General features: G+C 38.0%; 2 protein-coding genes across 8 annotated transcripts in view; one reads left to right on the plus strand and one right to left on the minus strand.

The window, feature by feature from the left end:
• Window positions 1–6,618: 6,618 nt before the first annotated feature.
• Window positions 6,619–20,757, minus strand: LOC147758093 (uncharacterized). Of its 7 annotated transcripts, none has more exons than XM_086980039.1 (5): window positions 20,314–20,744; window positions 18,919–19,065; window positions 15,059–15,283; window positions 14,558–14,623; window positions 10,257–11,145 (listed from the first exon to the last, which is right to left on the minus strand). In XM_086980039.1, exons 1-3 carry the CDS (start codon window positions 20,369–20,371, stop codon window positions 15,156–15,158), a joined length of 333 nt encoding a protein of 110 aa, XP_086836165.1. In that variant the 5' UTR covers window positions 20,372–20,744; the 3' UTR covers window positions 10,257–11,145; window positions 14,558–14,623; window positions 15,059–15,155. The 7 variants fall into 7 exon arrangements, with proteins under 7 accessions (XP_086836163.1, XP_086836167.1, XP_086836165.1 ...); XM_086980038.1 differs by having other exon boundaries at window positions 14,782–15,283; XM_086980037.1 differs by lacking the exons at window positions 14,558–14,623; window positions 15,059–15,283 and adding an exon at window positions 6,619–7,522 and having other exon boundaries at window positions 10,473–11,145; window positions 20,314–20,756.
• LOC111245434 (glucose dehydrogenase [FAD, quinone]-like) overlaps window positions 8,372–26,764 on the plus strand; it is a 53,747-nt gene continuing 35,354 nt past the window's right edge. The window contains exon 1 of the mRNA XM_022793805.2: window positions 8,372–9,170. Within this exon, the coding sequence (XP_022649540.1) occupies window positions 8,891–9,170 (280 nt within the window). The 5' untranslated portion in view covers window positions 8,372–8,890. The remainder of the gene's footprint in view (window positions 9,171–26,764) is intronic.

The raw sequence follows: 26,764 nt of genomic DNA on the forward strand, positions 1-26,764 counted from the left end.
TCGCCGTCCCCATCAGGTTTAGTCGCTCTAGTCGTCTAGTCGCGTAAGTGTAAAACCCTCGCGTTTCTTTTTGCCAATAATTAGCATAGCGTCTGAATTCGTAGGGCCCACGGATAGCCCGTATTCTTTTATACATACAATGATCTCTCTCAGTCCAGTTCGCTCTTCCCTGAAATTCTTCTATCTAGAATTGAATTATGGCAAGAAAGGTTATCTGTATAAAAAGTGATTCCCACTTACAAAAAGATTACTTAGCTTTGAAACTTCAACATACGCCAATATCTCCAGAAAATGGCTTAAGGTAGACCCCTGAGGAATGATCACTGTTATACAAAGGACAGTTTTTCCATTGATCTCTAATCTGCGTGAGAGACTAGCCTCTGAGAAACTGTTTTCTTTCAAACATGTGAGTACTGCTCACCATGGTGAGCTATTAAGAATATTTTTGACATCTAAGAGAATTGTGAGAGAAAGGCCTTTTGCTTTCTCTCACCTTCTCAGCCTTTCTGAAAGCGTTACCAATTGCTGTCAGCACCGATTTGTGTTTCTGGAAACCATACCTGTTTTCAGACAGAAAACTCCCTTCTTCGGCGAAGTTGCTAAGCTTTTGTTCTATATTATTATTGATGCTTTTTACCAACATCTTTATCAGGTATCCAGATTTAGAGGAACCCTTATCCGTAGAGACAAGCACGACCTTATACCTTTCTCGCTTTGGTGGGTAATAACCTAACCTGAAAGTCTGCGTGGCAATTACTCCGGCCATGTGAGGAAAGTGCTAAAAAAGAATCCTTACAACTACGGCCGGTTTCCCCTCTGAACCGGGCGCTTTATCCGTTTTAATACATTCTCCTGCCTTCAATAACTTTTCCTTCGTAACAGATGGGATTTCCTGCTGATAGAATGGATTGGTAAACAGCTTGATCAAAACTCTTGTAAGACCTTATTAAACAAAAATCTTACTACTTTCACTATCTCTTTTTCTGGCAAAACACTTTTTAGTCCTGCCGACTTCTCCCTTTACGAGCTTATAAGGGCGATCGCACGGGTCATTTAGTATTTTGTGTGGAAAATTCAGCAAAGTGCCGCTTTTCCTTGCCTTTAATCTTCAATAATCTCTTGAAACACATCTAGGTCGTCGCCGGCCCTGACTCGTTCAAGTTCTTCCTAGTTCGGTTGCGTGTCATTCAACAATTTTACCAGCTCTTTTATTTCTATTTTTGATTTTCCTTACAAGATTTTACTCCACAGACTTTTACTAGGGGTACCTAGAAAGTGTCTATACTCTGCGAGTCTTCATATTCCTGCATCCCGCGTTTTATGGCCTCTACTGCTCCTAATATATCTTTCCTTAGTATATTAGCCATGCTCTATTACTAGCAACCTTGCTTGCCTGCATGAGATGTACGTAGAACCCCATAGCATTACGATCCTTTAGTTCTCAAGGCGCTCCGCAGCCATCAAGCCAGCTGAACCACCTTGTATATCGTGAAATCTATGAAGAAGGAATCCTCGCGGCGCTGAAGGTTCCATAGTTGCCAGGATTTGCATTTCCGTCTACTCTAGCAGCTGCCGACCCTTTCTATGTGTCCAACAAGCTCCCCATGCTTATGATGCAGCATTGAACCACCATAGCATTTCCTATTTCAAGTTTTCCACAGTCAATTTATTAGGATTTGCATAGCAAGAGCAAATGTAAGTGATGTTTCCTATGCACCCAAAAAAATGTTTATCCTGCTCTGCTACCTGTTGCAGTGCCTCTTGTATCTATACATGCTGTGTCACCAAGACTTCGTCATTTGCCGATTGTTCTGTAAACCAATGTTATACCCGCTGACAACTGGTATGTCGGCTCTATTTTTGTGAGCAAACGTTTTGTGCAGATCATGAAAACTTCTGGTGCCATTAAAATTTGCTGAAGGACTCTGATTATTAGTAGATTGCACTAGGACGTTTTTGTGTCATTATTCCCGTTGGGGGGGGGGGGGGAGCTATTATGACGTTTCCGCTGTCTCCTCTAGTTCATCGTTATTTTCAATGTATCACCCTTAATAGCTTGCTTTGAGGGAACGAGCACTGTAGTAGACTTACCTACGTTGTCCGTCGGTATCTGGATCTTTCTAGTAAGTGACTTGCTATTTACCTGAATTCACTTGCGAGTTTTCTCTACGGCATGTTCTTTGTATTTCGAGCAGTTTTTAAAATTTGAAAGATGGTCTGCCCTTATACAGTTATATCAAAGGGTTTATACCGGCAGTTTTTGTTTAAGTATATCTTAATTTACCTCGACAGTCCTTTTGTCATGACATTCCGGTTGGAGAACTTGAAAACTTTGTGTTGTATCTTTTGACACAGCAAGTAACACGACCGCGTGACCTGTGAGCGGTCAATCTTGTGCTCAGTTTGTCTTTCGCTAGGATTCTATATGCTGCTGCATATTTGTAAACCGGACGATAGCCAACTAGTGCCCAGTAGTGCCCATTACTGGTTCATTAAGAACGAATCAATCGTTGTTTACTCAGTACTCTCCATCGCCTTAAAGACCACTTCCGCACACGTTTCTTTCATATGATTCCTGATTGGGGCAGGTAAGGTCAGCCTAATGCCGATTCACCTTTTTTTCCTTTAATAACCTTTACAAAAGTTTTAGGTGCTCCCACGCATGCTTCTTTTACATTGATCCTAACATTACCGATAATTTTAGCTCTTGTAACTTTTTTTTATGTTGCAACGGATCCATATTCTGCTGAAGCTTCCTCAGGACATCTGCAAACAATGTGTATGTATGACCCTACACTATTTCCACTATAAAAACTATTATAGTCAGATGCCTTCTTTGAGTTGTTATTTATGACTGCCAACTACAGGTCCGTAAATCGCAATATCGTCTTGAGAAACCTGTAATTTCCCGTATTCGAATTTAAAAAGCACCAGACCGTTAGATGGCACCTGGACAAATAGCTAACTGGGTTTCGCTAAAAAGGCTTCCAATTTCGCTTAGTAAGGCTTCTTATCCCCAGCGAACTGTAACTACTGCCCTTCTAAATTAGTTCTATTCTCTCCTGCTTCCTATGTGGTATGAAATATGGTTTTCCTAGAAGTCTCACCAAGTGTTTTCTCAACCCATTGAACTGGGTAGCCATGTCCGTCCAAGCAAGGTTAGCTAAACCATAAAATTAGAACTATTAAGTTAACACTTACTACTGACACGTATAACATTCGTCAATGCATCTATTAAGCATCATTTCTATGGCAAGCTGGGTGTCGTTTCCCCCATGTCGAACGGCATATTAATGTCGTCTTAACTGATACCGGTCTAGTCTTTGATATATAGCTAATGTTAAATTCCGAACTGTCTGTCAATGTCGCTTACGCTGGCTGTCGACTGGTTTTACTTCCTTACTTCCGCTGACTAAATGTGATCTCCTTTGTCGCGTGCTATTTTATCCAAATGTGATTGCAAACGATATGCTGTTATTATATAGTTTTTCTTGTTTATTATTTCAGTTAAAAGGTACGTATCGTGCAACAGTACCTCAGCGGTTATCAACGATTACCAACGGCCCTCGTATATGATAGAAGCGGCTTTTTTGGCGATGCAAGTTTCGTCGATGTATTCCAAAGTAATACTGAATGTGGAGTACAATACCTTTCACCAATTACATCCAGCAAATCGTCCATCAATGAAATCGTAATATACGGCCGAATATTTTATGCATTTAGTTACTGGTAATCTATGACAATATTTTTAACCAAAAGAATACAGCTACTATATATATATACTATGAGGATCGGACCATCTTCATATTAGCCATCTCATGCGTAATCGAACTTAAAGCTTGCCGTTCCAAGATTTACAATCGATATGCTTAGATAAAACAAATGGTGACTTTTTAATATCGAAATTTGCAAGGGAAGTCAATCCTAACATAATGTGTCGCAAAAACATTTTGGTATTGATTTAGCAAGGCACATAATTTAGCTTGCATTTCGACTGGCACATCTCTCCTTCAGTCACTTGACCTAACGCATGACAAGACTTACCTTTTAGTAATACCGCCTTACTTGGTTCACTTGTAAATTCAACTTCAACAACCCTCACGGTTCTTATGGTTTTCGCAACTTATGGTTATTAGCATATATATTAGCATTATATATGGCTATTAGCATATCGAGTAATAATAGTTTGTGGATTGACATTGACGTTAAATGCTGCTGCCTTATCCCCACCCAATGAATTTTTGCTGAGCGACAAGATATATCAGGCCCAAAATGGTGAAGCTTCGCCTCTACACAGACAACTTAGTTGTTTACGAGAGCAGTCGTTTCCATGTGCAGCAGGCCCTAGCCGACTTACATTTTGCCGTCTCGGAACTGGGGCTAACCATCAACCTAACCAAAATCAGGGCAATGAAAATCAGAAGAGGAGCCAGAGTTAAAACCTGCGACATGTCTCTCTGGCCTGTCGTTGACATATGTTAATCGATTCATTTACCTAGCGTTGCTGATCTCTTATAACGGGCAAAGTTTTTTCCAGCTTTTCAGCTAGTATTAGCGAATTATACAATTATACAAAAAATATAGCGAGGATAAAAAGCGAGGACACCTTTAAACTAAAAAATACTATTTATTCGTTTTACTTAAACCTAGGTATGCTTAAAGTTTCGCAACTGATTTGTAAATGGATGTTAGGAAAAACTGAAATGATAGAAAAAGTATGTAGCAAGTAGAAACGAATAGAAATATGGTAGTTTTGAAATGAATAAAATTTTCAAAAATCTGTGTTTTGTGTCTATAGTGCGCAAAAGAGATCGACTGAAAGTGGCTTACAAAAAAACACAGCCTAACAGTCTAAAAACTACTTTAAGCTGAAACGCCCGATTATTAATCTTCTACGATCTTTGTCATACGCCTGGACGCCTTTAGGATAGCATCAAATCAACCTTTGCAGTCGACTATAACGTTTCTATTTGACTGGTCAAAAGTTAATCCAAGGTCTTCAAAATGGAGAAAAGCCAAAAAATTGATATGTTAGTATGCTAGACATCAACAAGACATGTGTCGTACGGTGACTGACCGATTGTTGCTGCTGGACAGCGAATTGTGTGCGTTCGACGGGTTCATACGTCGTGCGCTCAAGCGGGCACTCGAAAGTTTAATTGAACTGAACACGCCTTTACATTGCGCGAAAGGGGTGCGTGGCATATCAAACAAGTCGGTAACAATTTTCTGCGACATCTCCTTGGTTTATTATTTGGCAACGAGCAGTGTGACAGAATATCTGCCCACAACAATTATATATTGACAGCGAGGAAAAACAACTCTTAGACTGTGACAAACGAATTCGGCGGACTTCAAAATAGAGCAAACTACGTACCATTAGTAGACGAAATTGTGAGAATTGCAGAGAAACTTGTGAGTAAAAATTGGAGTTCACTCCAGAAAAAATTAATTAAAAAGGTACATTTTTTATACTCGAAAATCAACCATCAATGGTTACGTAATGGTGCAAACATTTCAAAAATTGAAAACCTGCAAGGTGCTGACTAGACGTTAGTACCCAAAGAACAAGAACACATTGTCGCAATGCAAAGCCTATTGTTTAAGGGTCCTATCGGTATTTCGCATGTAACATGTTACAGAATCGTAACCCAAATGCTGAAAATGCGGAAATTGAGTAAAAAATGGCCCCAGGCCAGCTAAAAGTTCTTGTGATGTACTTCATGTGCGATTTGCAGACTTTAACTCTCAAAAACTCCTCTTAGTCGTCGCTATAGACAAACCATACTTCAATACATAACGCCAAACCGAAAGGGCCAGGTGAGGGCAAAGAGAAGGGCGTTGCCGCGAATAGAAATCGAGTTTGGTGGCAGTATCAAGTAGGTTCAGATGTAAAGCGATGGTAGCACTTGCAATGGATTTCAGGGGCATATGCTACTATGACGTACTCGCGGGAGATAAAACTACGAATGTAGCTCGCTCTTGAGTCCCTAAAGAAACTCAATGACCCTTGCTACGGCAATCGAAAGCGCGTACTCTGGTTACGATAACAATGTTAGACCTTATTACCATGCCTCAGTTATTGACTGCATTGATCAAAGCAATATCCAACGTTGGTTTTGACCCGCTTATTCTTCCTATCCAAGTTTGCGTGATTATGGGGCTTTTTATGATTTAAAAATGGCAATTAGGGAAGCACATTCCACTATCGATTTACTTCGAGAAGGCATAGATAAAGAAACATATGCAACTGCGAATGGTAGGTACGTAAGCTGCCACAGTGCTGGGATAACTGCGTAAAACATGAAGAAAAGTACCTCCATACTAAGAATGATTATTCTAGTGTAACCAGTTCAAAGCTATCCAATTTCAGAGCCCGCTAGATTCGCTTGAAGTCTAATCCAAAAAAAGAACATAATTTTACTCGCCATGCAGCTGGCGAAGTCATAAAATATACCATTGCTACTATGACTGCATTACCCAAATAGTATTTTAAGCTCAGCGTTTCACTTGGTAGCACAGAAAAAATCATTCGCTGTTAATTATAACTTCGTAGCTCAGAAAAAAAATTAAACTACTGCTATATATTACCACTACTACAAGACATTACTATTCTGTCTCCGCAACATCTGATGTTTATTTAATAATATTCACATTCAAATATTTTGGTATTGTTTCGTATAATTTTCAATTTTTCATCGGTGTGTGTTACCTATCTTTTCTGTATCTTCATTTCTAGCCCCTTTTTTGCCGCCATTTGATTTGAAGCTCTCCTGGCAAATTCCTCTTATGCTAATAAAGCTGACTGAATGTGTGGCGTATGTGCCGTCTCTCTCGGAAATGGCTTATAGTCACCTACCTTGTGTTAATGTTGGGCTGTACTTTGCATCTACTACAGAGCCTTCCGGAGTGTGCAACAATTCAAGGCCGGCTATACGCTTCATTTTTTATATCGAATTGTGGCTGTTGATGTTAAAATATACAATTTTTGTGCCATATTTGCTCTGGTCAGAAATATTGGGTGCACAGCCCTAGCTATGTTTGTTGCTACAAATGGCTTTACACATTCAGGGGTGTGAAATTATAATACTGAGTGATTCTGTGAGGTTTAAGCTGTTCAGCAGCGGTTGATCTATTTTTTACTTTTGTATTTTGAAACCTCAAGCGCCCGCGATCTCGACGTGGCTTCGTTCTTTGCGGTTTAAATCCTATTTCTTTATTTTTCGCCGGTATTGCTCTTTGCAGTAACGTGCTACGTCAAGGTCTTCTTGACACGGTTTGCTTCTTGTCGGCCGCGTACGATTATTAATAGTGTACACTCATTCTCTCATACGTTTTCATACGCATATGACTTAGCTTGTTTATGCGTTCATCACACCTTTTACGGTCTTCTTCCCGAGCGAGTGCTGTGAGTGTGGTTAATACGTTCCTAAGCATCACTTTCTCAAACGGGCTTCTTTGCACGCTGAATCATGCGCATTCTAAAGTAGTTGACCGTTTCTGAATCTCCCTGATTTATTTTCTGAAATAAATAGTATTGAAATAAGACGTTCCTGTGGCATATACCTCTTTCGAAGAGTGCTACCTTCTTCATGACCTATTGGCCACGGAATGTTAGATTTCTGTGTCATATTTACTGTTCTATGGCATGTCTTTAGTTTAACCTAGCCTTACTGCGCTATGCTGATATGCTAGGACACTTCCAATACAAAAACATATGGTGATCGATTTATTTAATGGTGACTGACAGTGAACCGTGATACATCCGCTACGAGACGGTACTCTATTGATCGTGCGCCCAGATGGCCACTTAAGATACAAGTGCTCGTCTGGGCACTTTGTTCTAAGTACTTTGACCTTAGGTACGTCTTGTGTTACGAGAAGAAGAAAAAGAAATTACTGTAAACAAGCCGATAAATGTCAGTGTGATAAACTTCAAAACAAGCATTAAATTCTGTGCGATACAAATGCATTTCTGACTACGTTCCGTGAATTCTGTTACAGCTTCATATAAACCGATTGCTGATATATACTGAGGGAAAACAGCGTTACAAACACAATTATTTTGCAGTAATAGAAGTAAAAATACACCCACTATTATGATTAGCAAGGCCTTAATATACCGTAAATCTCTAATAAGCTTAACAGGTCTACAACTTCATCTGATAAATATGTTAGACATTTTTTTTAAATTTTTAGGAGGCCTGACAAGCCGAAACACGATAATGCTTAAATATAACACTACCGAATTAAAATTGAAAGTCAAATATCTGTCTTTTCAAATGTCTATTGAGGATGAGGGTAGGGGAGAAGGGAAAAGTTGTTCAGGTGAGGGCGCGCAACATGGCGTAGCAATAGATGAGCCCAACGTCCGGACCCGCTGCAGCCGCCGCAAATAACGAGGCCGTGGAAGCCTTAGCGCACGAAGCAGCCACCGTTGATCGGCCGACGTTGTTTCCGCTGGCGGGTTCCTACCAGCCAAGCTGCTTACTGTCAGTCAGTGGTCGCGTTGCGAAGCTATCGTATCTTCATGGCGCAAAATAAGCCATGTTGAGTGGGTAATTACTGTATTCTAGCCTCTTAGTATTAAACACGTGTCGATGTTGCGTGACGTACAACTTTACGCGGGTTTATTTTGATCTATCAGTGATCTAAAACTAGTGTTATTGGATAGTCGGCCACATAATAGACAAATCAACCACTAAGAAGGATTGGCAAGAAGAGCGGATTATCTTGTGTCAGCAGTAATTCACAGGTGTCTCATTTTGGTGTAATGAACAGACAGACGGTGATACAACTTTGATCATGCTATTAGTGCCATTTTTTGATTAGCACAATTGTGGATTTCCTAAGAGGATACCTATTCTGCTCGTGTTGTGGACGTTCCTTCATGGGTACAGAAAAACGTGGTCAATCTTTTCAACGAGTCCTGTTGCTCAGTGTGATGGCATGGAGCCAAATGAAAATGCGGCTCTTAGTGGTTTTAATGGCTGCGTGCTTTATGCCAACTACGCTTGCAATCTATGGCATGGACGGAAGCCGACCCTTATTTGATATTCCGATTTTACCTGCACTTATCCCATTTTCAGCATTTATTTTTGTACGTTTTGGTGAGCAAGTAGTACCTTTTCAAGCTAAACAGCTGCATGTTGAGTACGACTATATAGTGGGTAAGTTGTATAACTAAAACAAAATTTTAAAAAATTAGATAAGAAATATTTTTAAAAAGAGTAGCGAACAACCTAGAGCTGATTCGATTTCGCAATCTGTTTTAATCAGCAATCACCAACTGTGTGCGTGTAATGATAAAAATTTTTCTCAGCGGGTAGAAAAAATTGCAGATATGATAAAGTGTTGATAATTTTATCAACTTAAGAGAAGTTTGGAGAGTTTAAGAGCGTCACTTATCTTCTAGATTTCGTACGTGATATACCTCGCGGTGAGATTTAGTTTAAAGACTGTCTGATTGTAAAATTGCGTAGACCTTAATTGAGTATATATAACCTGAGTGTTCCATTCACCTATATTTCTTCTAAAACTTCGGGAGCATCTCAGCTCCATTAAAATCGCGACATACCTCTCTTTTATGACTAACTTTGAATAGTTTAGGCATAGATATTATACACTGCCGTTGGCTGAACTTCATTACTGATATTGAAGACATCTTAAAATTTCAAAAATACCTTGTATCAGTGTGAGATTGAATATGGGATAACACAAGTCGGCATTCTACTAAATTGCTTTCATACATAAACACAAAATCTAATATCTTCATATAGTTCTATCGTAAGGAGTCATTTTATTTAATTAGATTTTTAAAGTAAATTTCTATGAACCTCAAATATCGTTTCGAACTAAAGGGACTATTTTTCTCGTTGACCATAAATCGGTTCGACCCCTTTTTGAGACCAGCTGTCGGTTCATAAGCCAAGATTAAACTCAATATATTTTTTGCAAAGTACCTCGATCATACTAAATGACTTAGGAAGTAGAAATTTAATCCGTGTATTATTGCTGTTTATCGATTGAGCAGAGCGCGAATAGGAAGTGTAATGATTTAGACAATATACTTGATAATTCACATAATTAATTAGACTCAGAGGTTGAAGCTCGCAAAAGACATAATTTTACAATATTTCGGTGGCTATAGTATATTGACATTAAACAGCCCTATCGAGAACAAACGCGAAGAGCACATTTATAGCAAGAATCACGAACCTTAGATATTTACAGTAAGATGAAGTTCATTATCATAATTAAACATGATAGTAGTTTTTATTTGGCTTCTTACGTAAGTTCATATAATACACTAAAGCCTATTTCAACAAAGAAACATTGTATTTGGCCGTAGGCGGCGTCCAAGACTAACATGATAAAGGAAACACTTTGTAAAAGGGACACATTTTTTAGCATGTTAAATGTAGGTTCTAAGCAGTGGGATCAATATAATTGTATTGGGTGCCAATATTTACTGTTACTTGATGACTTCTGAGTATTTGTACGACCCTAAACAGTTCGGTGACACAAAACCTCCTTTGAATCACAAATTCCAAGACATTCCAAGACCGCTGAGTCTGTGGGTGTGCGGAAGCGACAAAAGTAGATGCTGAAAATGATACTTGTGATGTAAACTAAATTCGCGCTTTCATCCACGTCAGCAATAGAACTACTTGTAGCAATAGAAGCGCTATGATCTTTTCTCAAATTTTGCTCATATATTGTTATCAGTATTTCCATAGGTAATGCTAGCATGGCCGCTAATCTATACTGAGACATGACGACACGTAACGAATAGGCATATTTGCAGAATCAATGCGAACATGGGACACATACAGAAACGTGTCCTATTAAGCTCAAATGGTATCACGCGCTAAAAAATATCCATTGCCTTTGACGACTCCGAGGCACATTGTTGATACTGTTGTGATTTTTTTAAATTTAATTGTTCATCATTTTTCGAGGCATTTTCATCAAAGCGTTCATCAAAGCATTTTTTCTCGTTCGCGAACGTTCTTTCATTGCTTGAGGCTTCTCTTTCATCTTCTGCAACTGTCCACGTTGCATTATGGTGCGTCCACGTTTTCGCTTGGGCTCTAGTTGCCTCTTTTCCGCTACGGCGGCTGCACCAAGCACAGCTTCCGGTGCCTATGAAGGACAAGCAAGCGAGCGAGTCAGATCTTACCCACTGTCGAGTGACTCCTTTTTAGTCATAACGTTAACGGCAATAGAAGCGAAATCGAGAAATAACAAAGAATGACGATCCGCATCCGTCAAGAAAGAAAAGCGTGTTCCCTGTAAGCAACGCACCCATGCTCAAAAACTGTTTACGCTTACTGTGACATTAGTTGTGAATAAACTGTGCGATTTGTCCTTTGCGATCGCACCTTTAAATTTTTAGCTCCGGCCGATATATGTGTATATACATATATATATATATATATATATAATGATCACATGTGTCTACTTGTAGCGATGCCAAATTTTAGTACGTGGTGATGTGCGATTTCGGCTGCAATGATTATTTAATCCTACATTTGTACGAAAATAACTAATCAACTTCACATGAGTGATTATGCAAAAATTAAACAACTATATTTCTATAGTTCTCGTAGTTATGCTTTCTATTGGAAGCTACCAAGTTGTATACTAACGGATTTAGGAGGATCTTACAGCTAGCATATATATAGTTTTTTTTTCTCTCTTTATGAAAATGTTTCGGCAGAATTGGTCACTATGTAAATAATATTAAGTGACTCTGTGCTCTTGTTACAGAATTAGAAATACTTTAAGAATCATTATCTGTATATATCTGATACATATAAATACGAGAAAAAATACAACATTGCAGTAATACAACAAGGCTGTTAATGAATATTAAAGAGTACAAATATATAAATTACTTTTTCTAATCATTAAAAAATAAAAGTGTCGTTTTTGATTCGGCAGATTTCCTTTTAATTTCAGCGCCTAAATTTACTCCCAAAATCCAAACATATCTTCTTTATTTAATTGAATAGACTGCTGAGTCATCTACCTCTCTCTTATACTCAGACTGTAGGCCGATTTTCTACGAAATTTAGCACGCTTTTTCTGCATGAGATTGTCGTCCAGTAGCTCTTGGAACATCCTTCGAAGACATACTCTTAGTTTTTTAACGCTTGTTACTTCCGCGGTCAGTTGAAGTTGGCAAGCTCTTACTGAAAATAATCTGGGCGGTAGCGAGCTTACTGATCGTTAGAAACATCAGGGCCATCAATGCAGTAGCAATAATAACCACACGGGCATTTATCGTCGAGCGGGAGTAAAGAAACCTCACTAGCACAAGAAAGATTCCTCGTTTATATGATGATCGTAAGCGGTTGAAACAACGGGATGCAGGTCTTTACAAACTGTACGTGGCTGAACGATAGGCAGCAACTGAACAAATATTGAACAGCATCTCTTTTATATCAACCCAGAGAGCTGAGATCAGGAGGTTTTTATGGATTTACGTCAACAGAATAATTTTTTTTCTCTCTATTCATCTGGAAAATGCATTTACATATTTAAATAAGTAATTGTGCGTCGCTATACGTTTCACTACATATTACGTATATATTGGCGCAGAAATTCTATAGGCGAACAAGTGAACACTAAAATCATTACATCAAAATATATTCCTATCCTTAACGCTAGTTTCCACACATTTTGGTGTGTGCCCCTGAAATCAATTTTGTTGGCGTTTGAGTTGATTTTATATACGCATAGTGATGTGAGCTATATCCATGGTATAATTGCCAAATATAATAGCCCATTTTGTGTGATTTAATGGAAAATTACACTGTCATATTTCAATAATGTGGAATCTAAAAGTGCAGATATAATTGTCGCGACCAAACCAGAGTCCTGATCTTGCAATCCTGCCCTGACGTTAGTAAAACAGTAACTAAACGCCATTCATATTATTATTAAGAGGCTCGGATACACCTTTAAAAACACAAACGCCCCCAATGGATCCTTTTCTCGCATACCAGTAAGAAAATAAGGTTTAAACTATAGGAAGATAAATCAGCACCTCCTTTGACACAGGCTTGTTCATATATATACACAGACAGTTACTGTTTTTGTGGTGCATTTATTTTAATTATGTATGATAATATCGTCACCCCTTATCATAGAAGGTAAAATTATTTTAACGTCACTACAATCAGTTACTGCATAATTACTTAACATTCCTCTTTGACAGCTGATGGTGATTATCTTGTAAGGGGAATAGTACAATGTCAAGACTAGTTTATTGTTAATTTTCCGTTTTTCTTTTCGCCAGTCAGTATCAACTTTTATAGCTTATACTCTCTAAGATGATAAAAAACGTTGTATGACCTCATAATAAAGGTGAGCTGTTAGATCAGATTGGAATAAAGCTAACCAGGTCCATTCAAAGCCACTAAAGTTTCGCTACACAGTTATGTGGTGAAATGGAAAAAATGGTAACAAATATAACTCAAACAGTGGATCCACTGAGTCACACAATTATCTAAGTTGTAGCGTAAGTGATTCTATTTTTTCCCTTAAAACGTTGAGAAAACTATCTTGAGGCATATGGTACCGTTTCTACCACACTATAGCCATTCCTAGCGATTAAACGAGCAATTTGTTGCCAGTTATGTTGACCACACCATACAAAGCTTTTTTAAATTTAGTTATTTTTATTTATGTTTTCTTCTGTGTTTTTAATTTTTTTTAATTTTATTTAATGTTATCTAACTTTGTGTAGGGTTTAAAATCTGAACGTTGTTACATAACTACTTAGAGATTTTAACTTAAGGATTCCCTAACAAACCATTTAAAAAATCCTACTGTTCCCAAAATCATACTGGACCATACTGGCATATATGTAAAAGAAGCTATTTTTTAGATAAATATAATTAATTATCAAAATGAAAGGTGCATCACACTACACACGTCCACCATTCATCAAAAAGATACGATCAAAGATATATATATACATACGATACAAAACAATGCGTAAAAAAACTAAATTTTTTTACACATGTTTTGTATCGGTTTTGCGAAACCTTACGACATTTTTAATGATTACGGTTCAACACTGAATGCAGACGCATTGTTTAGTGCCGGAAACGAGCCATCTGCGACACAGTGTGCAACAGCAGTACATCGCAAAACTCGTGTTCGAACAAACAGACTAGATCGGCAAGCACGAAACAATTTTGCCTCGAAAAGTCCCTACACGGAACATATAGTTTGATGTACTATTTATATTAAGTGAGCATGTTTAATGTATCGAAAACAGTTTTAGTATTTCATATTATTGATTATATTTTCGAAAGATGAGCATGTGACCCATTAAGCTTCTAGTTTTTCTACTTCGCACCGATTATTGGGGCAGCATCATAATCAGATATCAACGACAAAAGCTGTTGAACATTTTTTTCATAGGTGTGCAGTGAAAACTTCAATGCGCTTTGCATTATCTCTACGACATTGGTTTGTTCCCTCAACAATACGAAAGTTTTGATTGTGGTAAGAACAAACTGGTAACGATTTGTAAAGTCACCTTGTTTCGTTTTTATTTTCGGAGTCACACTCTTTTGTCACACATATGTCTCTTCTTCCGGTTGATCTGAAATATGTTGCAATGATAAACCAGTTAGCGCATATGACTTTGAGGTCCTAAGCTAAACACTTCCAGTAAAATTACCACATTGTGGTGATTTCATTTAGCCTCATCACATCCGTAGGCCTGAGCTTTTTGTGTTCCAAAGTAGGTGCTATTCGTACCTTTCAAAATTCCCTCTTGACGATCGTTTTGACTTCCGTATATATTGCGTGCCTTCATGGGTTTTTTGCTCAGCTTATGGAGCACAAGTCATTCGGCTTGGCCGCTTCCTTTCTTGCTAATCAGATAAACGGCTTGTACACTGAGGCACAGTTCAGAATGTAAGAGCAATACGAAAAAAGCTTCGGACTAGCGTAGTACCTAATTGTAGGGAACACAAGGCTAACTGCCGTCTACCACGAAAGTAATATTGCGGATATAAGAAGACAGCTTTCTCACGATTAGATTGCAGATGTGCTGGTCATTATGTGCCATATAGTTAGCCCGTGAGTTCAAACCAAGCAAGGGGTTGAGGGCAACCTAAGAGAGATTGTTGTCAAGTACGCGCGAAATCATGATGAGGGTTAGTAGTGTTCAGTATAAACGCAAGTGGCGGATTGTGCAGAGGCAGCGTGTCGGGGGTCGAGAGGCGAAGGTGAAGTAGCATGCCGGTTTGTGGATGGGCTGTAAGGGTACAACGATAATGGCGTAATCAGTGGTTATAGGCGACAATTGAGGCTAATGAATGACGCGCAGAACAGACTTAGTCTAGAAAAGCTGAGAGGTTTAAAGCGGGGTACACCAGGTAACAAGCTTGTCGGTAATAAGCGTTGCTGAGTGGCTACAGGCGAAACAAGGTAAAAGCTAGTCCAACAAGAACCTTACGTCGTCATATGAACTATCTCAAAGCCACAGGGCAAAGTAAAAGTTAAACACCGTGTATAATGGGGCTGTGTCGATGCTAGAGGCGGCTTTTCAAATAGAAGAAAAACGCCTAAGAGCCATGGGAGAGATTTGTTGAATTTGAATGGAAGGCCGTTTGAGCTCGTTGGCTAGCAAAGGTCGGTCGTGTGAGTAGAACGCCCGAGGTGAGAAAATAAACGAATGACATTAACTGGTGGAAGTCTTAATGGGGATAAAAATCGAAAAGTAATGGATCACACGTCACCAAGGCAACGGCAAACCGTGGTGATCAACATGTCGACGATCAACATGAAAGGGCATAGTAGTAAAGGGCGCAAAATTGGAAGTGTTCTTGAATGGAATAAATGAAAACTGCTACGGGTGCTGCAAGATACAACGAGAATAGAATCTATATGAGAAAGTTGCTCAAGTTGCGTAAAGTTAGAGACATGTCGGGATGGGCAAGTTTGTAGGCCGTAAACGAAACCGCGGCAATACTGAATCGTCGGCTTGGAGACAAGTCTAAGAGTAAAGAACTACTTTAGGATAGAGATTAATGGGTAACATCTCCAAGCATGGTGTGGCTGCTAGTATAATCTACCTCGCAGTTGTGAATAGAAGGTTGCTTTTAAAATATGCATGAAAAAATTTCGAAGCCGAAATGATGTAGAACGCGTCCAAGCAGGGAGTCTAAAATAAGTTGAAGCTGAGTGTGGTCCAGTAGTTTGAGTGCTGGTTCCAGACACAACTGAAGCATGGCTTTGAGCGCAGAATTAACACTACTTGGTATCAACGTCGCACACACAAGCAATATTCGCTAAGAGGTTCTATATGGATAAAAATGCACTTTTTCTTAACGCTCTTAAAAAATCTTAACGCACTTTTATGTTGGCTGGTGTGCGTGCCTTACTATACTTTTGCTCGAAATGAGCCGGGCCTGACTGTTTGTATAGAGCTCACACTTCAGATCAAATACGATCTTATTCAGCAATCGAGAAGTATTCGACGCTTTCTTTGTGTCGTGTCCCTTGCTTTGTTGAAGCGTTGCGCCCAATTTCAAATTCGATGTTAGGAGATCTTTGTGAATCACATGCATTGTATTTCTGAGGAAAGTGGCGGCACGAGACGTAAACATAGGAACAAACTTCTGAAATTTTCCTTAGACCTATGTCCAACAAGCACATATTGAATGATGAATGGCAGGGTGGGACAGGGCCGAGTAAACGATGCGCGGGCAGCCGGTATAGCAGTCGGCCGTTTGAGCGGGAATATCATACAGAAAAACTAGAACAAAAATACGGTATATTTCTAAATTGTATAATACCATGCTTGTCGAAAGTAAGTGGCAAAGGCGTGTGTGCTGTAAGGCACAAATGATAACGAAACGAATGATGGCGAAAAGTAGATCGTGTATCGGATTATTATTAGTTAAGCACCATAACTATATTATCTCGCAAAGAAACCTGTGAGAGATTTTTATTGCAGTCAGTCTATTCAGGATGGGTATGTATTTATCGAAAAAATCTAAAGAATTAAATCATAGTATCAGCACGAGGCTGTGGGGGCACAGACGCCAATTAAAACTCAAACCGAAATTGCTCATAACATTTCAGCATTTTCACAACTGTAAATATAATTTTGCAGTCTTTTTTGCCTTGAAGTATTTTTGATTAACAAAAAAGATAAATTCCATTATGTTACTCGACTCTAAACACTTGAGCCATCGAATTTAAAGAAAGCCTTGGTGCCGAAAAGTCTATAAATTAATTCATAGTCTTGTTTAATATCAAATAGCATACGAAGTAGTTCTAAAGCAAAGTAGCGTTTTTCTTCGTAAAAAAATTTGCCATTTTTTCTTTTGTGGTTGTGGCCACTTCCTTACTTCCGTACTTCGACTGAAGAAAAGAATAAAACAGACCTAGGCAAGCTTAAAATAAAATTCAATGAAATGGTATGAAACGTTTTATACTTAGCGAAATTGTGTTGCTATCCTTAAACTCCAGTATCAAACACACTTGATTAAATCAGAGCATCGGTTTACATATGCAAGGAGGTATTATAAGTATATATTTGGTAAAAATACTTCACTTTTTTAATATCAATAAAATATTTTTTTTAGTTCGATATTATGGTTTGATTTAGTCGTTCGTTCGTATGAACGATCAAGCTCTTCCTAATCGCAAAGTTGTGAAATCAAAAAGTTAGTGCTTATTTGTGTATTTCCTTGATTTATGGCGCAGTTGTTTTTTGTGAATTAATGCTGACTCGTTTAGTAAACTGACAAACTAATAGTTACTGCTTTCATTGGTCTAACGGATTGTAGATACAGTTTTTAGAAACCGAAATGATTATCTAGCTTAATATGTTAACTGCACAGCAGTATCTACTGGACGTTTAATACCGTGCTACCCTTGCTACCTAGTGACGTTATAACACCATCAACTGTTGAAAACAACTTCGCCATGTATAGTAATTTCTCCAAAGTACCTCTGAATAGAAAGGAAGCGGTCCACCATTCGCACAGAATGAAAGCTTTAAATTTGAACAACAAGTGGTAAGTAAAATTTTTTGTTTCCTATTTTATGATGTATGGTGTTGTGCCGTTTGACATATGAAACGTATTGGAACCCATTCTGTTGTTCGATAGATAGAGAGAGCTTTGATCGAGTAGCTGTTACACAAAACACCTCAATATTCGTATTTGACAGTGAAACAGCTGTTGGCTTGTCGACGATTTACTGATTTACGACGATTTAGAAAGTACTGTGCTGGTTTGTTGGCAATTTCGGTAAAAAGTACTGCCAGGTAATACTTGTTTGCTTCTATATTGTGTTTATTATTGCTATACAAGAGTTTTTCCGTTGCCTGTACTTAGCGAAAACTAAAATTCAAGAGATGGCCAAAAGCTAAAATACCTGAGAATTTCGCCAAGTGTGCTTCATTTATAAATTTTTTCCTGAACTAGGGTTCCTCTGGTTCTGTACTTCATGATACTACTTCTTTAAAATTGATGCAAATTTGATGACACTGATCAGATAGACGGTTATTATATGTAATATTTTGACCTTTCAATCTTCGCTATGGTTTTAATATTTCTGGTTTTACAGGCGTATCATCCTTTTAAATATATTATCAAGGAAAAATTATTCAAGAAGAGTACGAAGCACAAAGTTGGTATTCGTTTTGTATATATATTTAACTAAACTGTCATTAAAAAAAGTCCATATGAGCATACGGAACAGCGGATGGTAGTCGAGTGATTATTGGGAACGCTATTTTCATCGCCTAAAGGTACTGAACTTTCCAGCCTGTTTGTCGGGTACACTTATGAACTTAATTTGTAGTACATATTATCGAGTTTGTGTACCTGATTTTGCCATATATAACATATGTTTGAAGTGTTGACCGAAATTTACCAGTATTAACCCTATGGTATATAGGCGGACTATAAAGGCTCAGCTCCGATGGTTGGATCTGATTTTGACGTGAGGCTATATCTTTGTTGTGGAGTTGCACCTTCGTCTTCCTTAAGTACAGTTTTTCAATAGTCAACCTCAAATGACCTAAAATAAACAAAAAAATAAGGAAAACAAAAATAAAATAATAAAACTAATCACAATCTTGCTATTACTACTTTAGTTGGAAAAATGAAACAGCTTATCTTGCAAAAAACTCGCATTTCCGGATAAGTATGAAAGGAATTTTTAAGCTTAGGTCTAATTTACAATAAATAATAATGATCGCATGCACTTTTATTCTAAGGTACTTCAAAATTAGTTTGAAACCATTTCTTGCAAGTCCATAAACCTTTGATGGTTCTACGACAAACTTTTTTGAAAGCAATTAGCTAGGAGGTGATTCGTAACTGATGCAAGGTTTATCCGAATTTAGCAGCTCTATTCGAGAGAGTACTGCTTAACGCAAGTATAATAATGTGTAGGTTAAAGACAGGTCCTCTTTTTTGGCCCTCGCCTTTAAGCATTTTTCCTAGGAGCAGTTATTCAAAACTCGTCTCGCTTTGTTCGCTCTTAAGGAGCCCCTTAATGCACGCCGTTGCTATGTTGTCGGTGCTAAGTTTGTCAACTATGAAATACCAGTTTCTTTAATTAATTTTGCGGCTGCCGTGCTCATGATGATTCCTACGTGGAGATAATAACTGTCACGCTAGGTACGCATTTTATAAAATGTTGACGGTCAAATGTCGTAGTAGAAACGGAGAAGTCGATAGAGAAAGTCATACTGGCGTTGTTGTCCCGAAAGTTTGCGTCAGAGTTTTTAATAGTACACCAGTAAATGCTATTTTTTTTGGTGGAATTCTACTAGCGGCCAAAAAAGGCATCCAACAATTTGTGGACTTATGCAGCACCACTGGCAGCTGGAAGTTGGCTCGACGACCGCAGCAAAAAGGTTAAAAAGAAAAGTACGCCTTGAGCAGAACGGCGGAATTAGCGCAGACGAAAGAACCACAAATGAGACACAGCGTGTAAAGAGAGATGGGCAATCTGGAGATCTTTGATTGATTCAATCAATTCTTCACCAGCTCGTAATCCCATTTACGAAGATCCTAGCTTTGATAAAAGTCCGGCAAGTATGAAAAGTAAAGAAAAAAAATATATAATATATATTATACTAATATATATTATATACGTACTAATATATATTATATACATTCTCTGACCACATTCAGATTCTATGATATGCTTGTGACAGGCAAAGCTGACTCTATTTTTTTAAATGAACACCGTGTCGTTTCGATTTTGCGACACATGCCGATACTGACGTAGACACATTCACATTTATATACTGCTTACAGCAATTTTTCGTTCCTTTGGCTGTGGTGATGTCCCCGGTGGTTTCGCCCACGCCCATGGATACTCCGGATAGCACTAATGAGGCGAGCACTGGATATCTCAAAAACCCGCCACTCAGCCCAACATCAACAAAATTTGTGTGATTACGGAGTAATCCGTATCGACTTCGTTATCTGAATTCACACTGAATCACACAGCGGCAAAAAACACAGCAACATTGCCGTTAGCTAGTCTCCGTGACTAATTCAGTTTTACAAAATTGTTACGGTTTTGTAACAAATTGATGCAACAAGCAAGTTAGCCATCGGAAAACATAAAGAGAACCAGGGGACAATTGCCGCTGCTGGCGGCGGTCGAACATGTGACAAGAGCCACAGCTGATTTTTCGGCAGCCGGCAGAAATCGTGCTTGCTGCGCCTAACAAATGACTCCCTCGCGTGTCTGTCACAACACCAGTATCCTATTGTTCATCTACTACCTCCCTCTCGAGGTGCTATTACTGCTGCTCCAATGATGACGAATTGCCTCCATTGATCGTTAGTCTTTACACAGAGTACTGCAGGGCTTTTTTAACTGGCCTACAACGTCCAGTTTAAATGGCCAATTGCGGTCACAGCGAGCAACTTAGTCCGCAAATACTTTGTTGTCTATATTCTGAAGCTATTTTGCTTATTATGTTTAATTAATCGTTTGCTGCAAATAGAACCAATTGTACTGGACCGCATGTATCGGAATCAATTAAGGTCAGGCTCGATTAGCACCTGACATCCACGTTCAATCTTTAAAATCCTTGTTACATGTATGTTGTTTCTATTTCTAATGATTTTGTCAGCTTCATTATGATGGTTGAATGGTCATAGCTGTCTTTTTTGTCTTTACCTTCTAATGATGTGATGAAGTGGATTTCTTTATACTTTCCGAAAAAAAAGTTTTTTAACAAACTCTACAGTCGAGAGGATTATCATAATATGCATAAGTAAGCTTCATAAAGAACGGCCTAAAAATAACCGCTATTTTGTGTGAAAAAATGTCTTATACATTTAACACGAAAAGAGCCCAAAATTTCTTCAACACATGCTAATATAGTAAAAATAAATTCTTAACACAAGAATTTGTCGAAGTATATCAGTGTCAAGTATAGCACTGTCGTACGGCCAATAATATCAATATCCGGTTAAAGATACAGGTCGATAAAGTTTTTTCTAAGTAATTGTAAGATGTACGTGCACATTCAGTAGTTAACGTGCCATGGATGTTTCATTTTGCTTGCAGACGTTATTTATCTACCCTTTGGTAAACTGTGTTCATGCTTGTTGATGATTTATAGGTAATATTATTCTTCCTATCCTGCTAGATTAATTTTGAGATACCGGATTCTTGCAGAATGCAATCTGATATTTCCCAAAATTTCATTCTATTCACTTTTCGGCCGGATCTCATGGTGAATCACATAAGAATTTTCTGGATTGTTTGACACGACGAAACTCTTCATTGGCTCGTTTTCGTTTATATTTTTACGGTTTAGTTATGAACTCTTAATTATGCAGGGAGAGTATTATACGCTCAAAGATGCCTGGACTCCATCCACGTGAAATTCTATTGTATATTGTATCTGATCGTTGAAACCTTCTAGCACTGAGAGATAAAAGTGAGCAATCGTTTTGAAAAAAATATGGTAAAAATATTTAGTCTTAGTTGTGTTTTTATGTCGCCAGCATTAGCGACCCAGTCAAAAGTTTTGGAGAGACGTAGCCATAACAAAAAATCATACAAATTCAAAATCCACATGAAGGAACAAGGTTTATGAGGATATGAAGCTATACATCCGAGAAGGATTGTGTAGATCAGGTTCAACAACGGTTATAAGTATCGCTTGTATTCGCACTATAATAAGCTAACCGTCAAAAGCTAACACATTTTCGATCAGACCAACTGCACAAAGAATTTTTGATCACATAAGTGTTTCGGCATAACTGCATTGAGACATCTTCTGGTATGTTTTAAGCGAAACTAAGCAAAAGCTAAGAGCGACCATAATCTTTGCGAAACGGTCCGACGTAGTGTACCTTGGTTAATGATGAATTTACTGGTCATCGATCTTTTCCGCAACACCTGTATTGCAGCTACCTACTGAGAATTGACTAGTTAACGCGTTCTGATTACATACGTTCTGAAGCATTAAAACTGGTATTTTTAGTAGCGGTAATACATGTCAGCGGATCTGCAGTACGGCTTTCGAACCAAAAAGTGCCTCATAGCGCCTACGCAACTGGAGTTGGTTGCTCTGGTTTGCCGTGCCTTGAGAATCGTAACGCGCAGGCGATGCGCATTAATATTTCCTCTTTCGGAACAGTAAGAGGTCTTCGTTCTTTGCTGGATGCGCTTCCGGCAGCAGGTGTCGGCCTTCTAGGTTCAAATCACTCGAACTAGTTCAGCGTAGAAATTTAGTCTTCCTGCTGTGACAAAGTTAACAAAAGAAAGTTGGTTAATTTGACGCACTAGCCTTTGGGACCCCTCCGCGTTTCTCTTATTGCGGCAAAGTAAGCTTGAGCACCCCGACTTCTTCTGGAGGGAACATGCCCTATAGTTCTCATGTAGTCGCTTTCCATACATATGAGTCGAATCACGTCCCGGACGTCTCTTGCAAGTATTGTTGTGTCTATGGTACCACCTAGTCGATCAGCTATACGCGATCCTTTATAACTATATAGATATATATATAACTACTTAATATCTTGTGTTATTTATGCGTTTTATGGCGTGAGAAATATTATACTTAAATTAATGGCTATAATCAACTTTTTTTTTTGCTTAGTTGGAAAAACAAAAACAATTGTTGTTTTATACTACCTCTTTTTCGTTTCCACAATTACGTCTACACTATGTAACAAAGATAGCAAGTAGCTAAATTATGGTCGGACTGTGCATTCTTCTTAACGATTATACCTAAACAAGATCTATGTCTGTCTCCAGAAATGATTCACATCGGTGAAAGTACATCAATTGCCACAACACCAGTACCTTTATTTAGCCAAGATATTGTTTGTTTATTTTTGCCTTTCTTTTTGCAACTTTCGCCTTCTTAAATTTATTAGATTTTTCTTTATCCTGAAGCGACCTTCATATGATTATCGCCTTACTTATAACTATAAATACAAATATGAGATAACACAGAGTCTTTAGTTTATTATTTACTCGATTCTAAAATGCGATTGTTATCAATTACTAAAGTATTTTATTAAAAATATATTACCATAAAGTTAGCCATTATCGCATCGCCACGTTTTTTTCCACACTTCGTCAATACTATTAAATTGTACTTCTTGGTCAACAAAATGAAAGGTATACAGCTGGAAAAGGCGAAATAGACCTTCAAATGAGTAGCATGTGCATTTTCTTCAACTATAAACATATTACCTTCCAAGCTGCGGAGTGATGCTTTCTTGATAAAGCCTACACGAACGGTGAAGTTTATTGTCATATAAAATGATGCATGTAAATTTGGTTCAACAAAGTACTTACGACAAACAATGATAACTATAAACACATTAAGCGTGCTCTACTGTGGTGAGACAGATGAGAACAATACCAGTATCAGAACAGTCCTATAGCAGTCCGTCATCACATATGTTAAGCAATGATCTGAGAAGCTAAATATCATTATCAAGTTGTACTTGATTAAGCTAAGTCGATCGTATGACTTATGCATTTAACGTTAAACCTATCGACACTCCGTATGCACCGACCTCAACCCTATCCGTTCAAAGATTCTTATCAAAGTTATTGTTTTTATAGTAAAACGAAGATTTTCGTTGGAGTAAAGTTCATGCCGGTAGAATAATGTTTAATTATGTGAATTTAAAAAAATGCAGATGGTTTAATTGACCACTAGTGATAGGTCAAGTGTTAATATTGATTCTTCTGTTTTTGTTTAATGGGGAGAACAAGTAAATGATATCGTCAATGGGAGCAATTAAAAACAGTTTAACTTTGGGCATAAGTTTTTCACCTGCTCGGGAAATTTTGGTATATAAAAAAAGTTCAGGATACACTTGTGTAGTGTTTATAAGTATATGAACACTTCTATTTATGGCTAGTTTATATATAGGTCCTGGTTTTCTTAAGTGTATTAAAGCAAATGTCATAAATATCAGTAAAAAAAAAATCATTATATTTTTAATTTTCGCTTTATTCTGGAGTGACTACTCTGATACGCATACAGGCCATAAGAGACAAACTCTTTAATTCTAAGTTATCACTAGGTGTTGCATGTCGATAATGCTTTATTGCCTTTTTGGGGCCTGATCAGGGTTGCGCTTCTGTTTTATAAGTAGTTTCAATTAAGGTTTAATAGGAAGGGTGTAACGCAGTAGTAGATATTTTTTGAAAGCATGATAATCTTATATTTTTTAGTTCATGATGCACAAAATTTCCTTAGTACGTTTTGTATGCCCTCTAGCACGTACGTTTCTAAACCTTTTTTGAGGTTAGTGCGTAATTCTTTTAATGTTATCGATGCTTCTGAATCGTAGTTGTTAACAAACAGTTAATCGTGCCACTTGTAATCTTCTTACTCAGATCTTTTGTGTGATATATGAGATGCAGCTGAACTCAGTCTTACATGAATTACAGTATGCTATTGCTAGTTAAAATTTCATATGGATCATTTATATGCTAAAGAAATTCGGTCCCATAATCGAACTCTGCGGGATTTCCCACTTTTAAAACTAGAGCTAGCCTTTTTACTGTCATTTACCACATACTGTACCTTTTATTTGTTGAGTAGAAGTCGGTCAAATAAAGACCATACGTTAATTAAATTTGAGTAAGTTCTTAATTCTAACTTGTAAGTATTTTTTTTTATTATGCAGCTGGTCATTTAGAAATGTCGATTTTTAAAAAAATCGACATGCTAAATGACCAGCTGGCATAATTTCACATACGATGTTAAAAAAAATTAAATAACTAAAAATAAAACATTTGACTGTGCGTTTGCTGGTGGCGTCGTCTTTGCTCTATATAGTAATTGCTGTTGTCACACATTTTTAGCTCAAAGAAAATTCGAAGTGCTCTTAAGCATTAGGCATTTTGACATTTTAACTTATAACCAAGTAATCTTTTTCATACTCTTCATTTTTCAGGTACCTACCTGAGATTTCTTCATATTTTCCGATCACACTCTGAACTGCATTTAATAGCTGTTCACATGGTTAGTAACAAAACTCATCAGAATGCCTATCGAAATAGTCACCGATCGAATTTATTTTAAATTTTCTGAGAAGACATCTTTTCTATTATGTATTACTCCTCAATCACGATTGAAATGTAACTACCATCATTATGTAGCAAAGACATGAAAAGTTGTGTTTATATATACATATATATATATAAAATACAATTGTATTGTATGAATGTATGGAGTTAATATTTTAAAACTGATGTGCCCTGGGATGTCTCCTTGAGAGAGGCTACTTAGCGAACGTACTGTAACGCATTGTACCTGAGGCATATTCGACTACATCTTGTATATATGCGCGTAACACCGAGGGAAGAAAAACCCCGTGTACCACATAATACGCAGTGAAATCTGTGTACTGCAAAACACAATTATATTAGTAAGTTCTGTTCGCCTCTCTCCGGACTATAATTGGCCTCTCCTCTGTGTTAAAAAGTCATAATCGATATCCGCAATTTTTCTATCCCATGCTGATGCACTTTGAATATGTAAAGGCAGCGAGAAGTTCGCGTATCAAAATTTTTACAAATAGCAGCATCTCATCTAGAATGAACACGTATCCCTTCAACGATAAGCGATGCAATCAAAACATTGTATTTACAGAACACGGTCGATTCGGTTGATTGTTTCGAGTTGCTAGGTGGCGCGTCCCTATCTTACGTAGATTCCCTGGGGAGCTACTAGGACAGCATAATTTCATACAAAGTTAGCGCTGTTCGCAAGGAGAGTCATTTCGTATACCCATTCTAACCACGACTGTCCGTGGGACTTTATCCACGACATGTTTTGCAAGAGCTTGGTCGTTTGTGAGTAAAATCACACGCAAGTGCTTAAAGCTAGTTAAGTACTTCAAAAGCATTCTGTCTATATCAAGCGTGTTGGTAACATCGGAGCGACAGCCGTGGCGAAACCTTATGGCCTCCGTCTTACCGTTAAATTCCCAGTTCTACTTCATTCACGTACAACGAGATCCTTGCGATGGCTGCTGGGCATGAAATCGACCCCTTGCAAAGACCGAAAAGGCTCTTCAGCATTAAGGAGCGTTTTCATGTACCTTACTGGATATAGAACACAAAGAAGCGGATTATTTAGCAGTAGAGCAGAAATCAGTGGATTCAAGTTGTCACTCTGTATTACTACAGTGTACGAACGGTTCAAGCTTGGCCATCGTATTGTCTATGCTAACCGGTTCTTCTGTAGAATCGCTCTGATCAG

Source organism: Varroa destructor, unplaced genomic scaffold (assembly GCF_002443255.2).
Source record: "Varroa destructor unplaced genomic scaffold, Vdes_3.0 BEIS01000002.1, whole genome shotgun sequence".
Lineage (NCBI taxonomy): Eukaryota > Metazoa > Arthropoda > Arachnida > Mesostigmata > Varroidae > Varroa > Varroa destructor.

What these genes read in the sequence shown, in the direction of transcription:
- LOC147758093 (XM_086980037.1), bottom strand. Translation starts at nt 20,371, where the DNA reads ATGGGCGTGGGCGAAACCACCGGGGACATCACCACAGCCAAAGGAACG. An exon ending in CAAAGGAACGAAAAATTGCT is followed by an intron (nt 19,066 to 20,313) that starts GTAAGCAGTATA and finishes TGTTTATTTTAG; the next exon opens with GTCATTTGAGGTTGACTATT. An exon ending in ATACCATAGGGTTAATACTG is followed by an intron (nt 11,146 to 18,918) that starts GTAAATTTCGGT and finishes TGTCCTTCATAG; the next exon opens with GCACCGGAAGCTGTGCTTGG.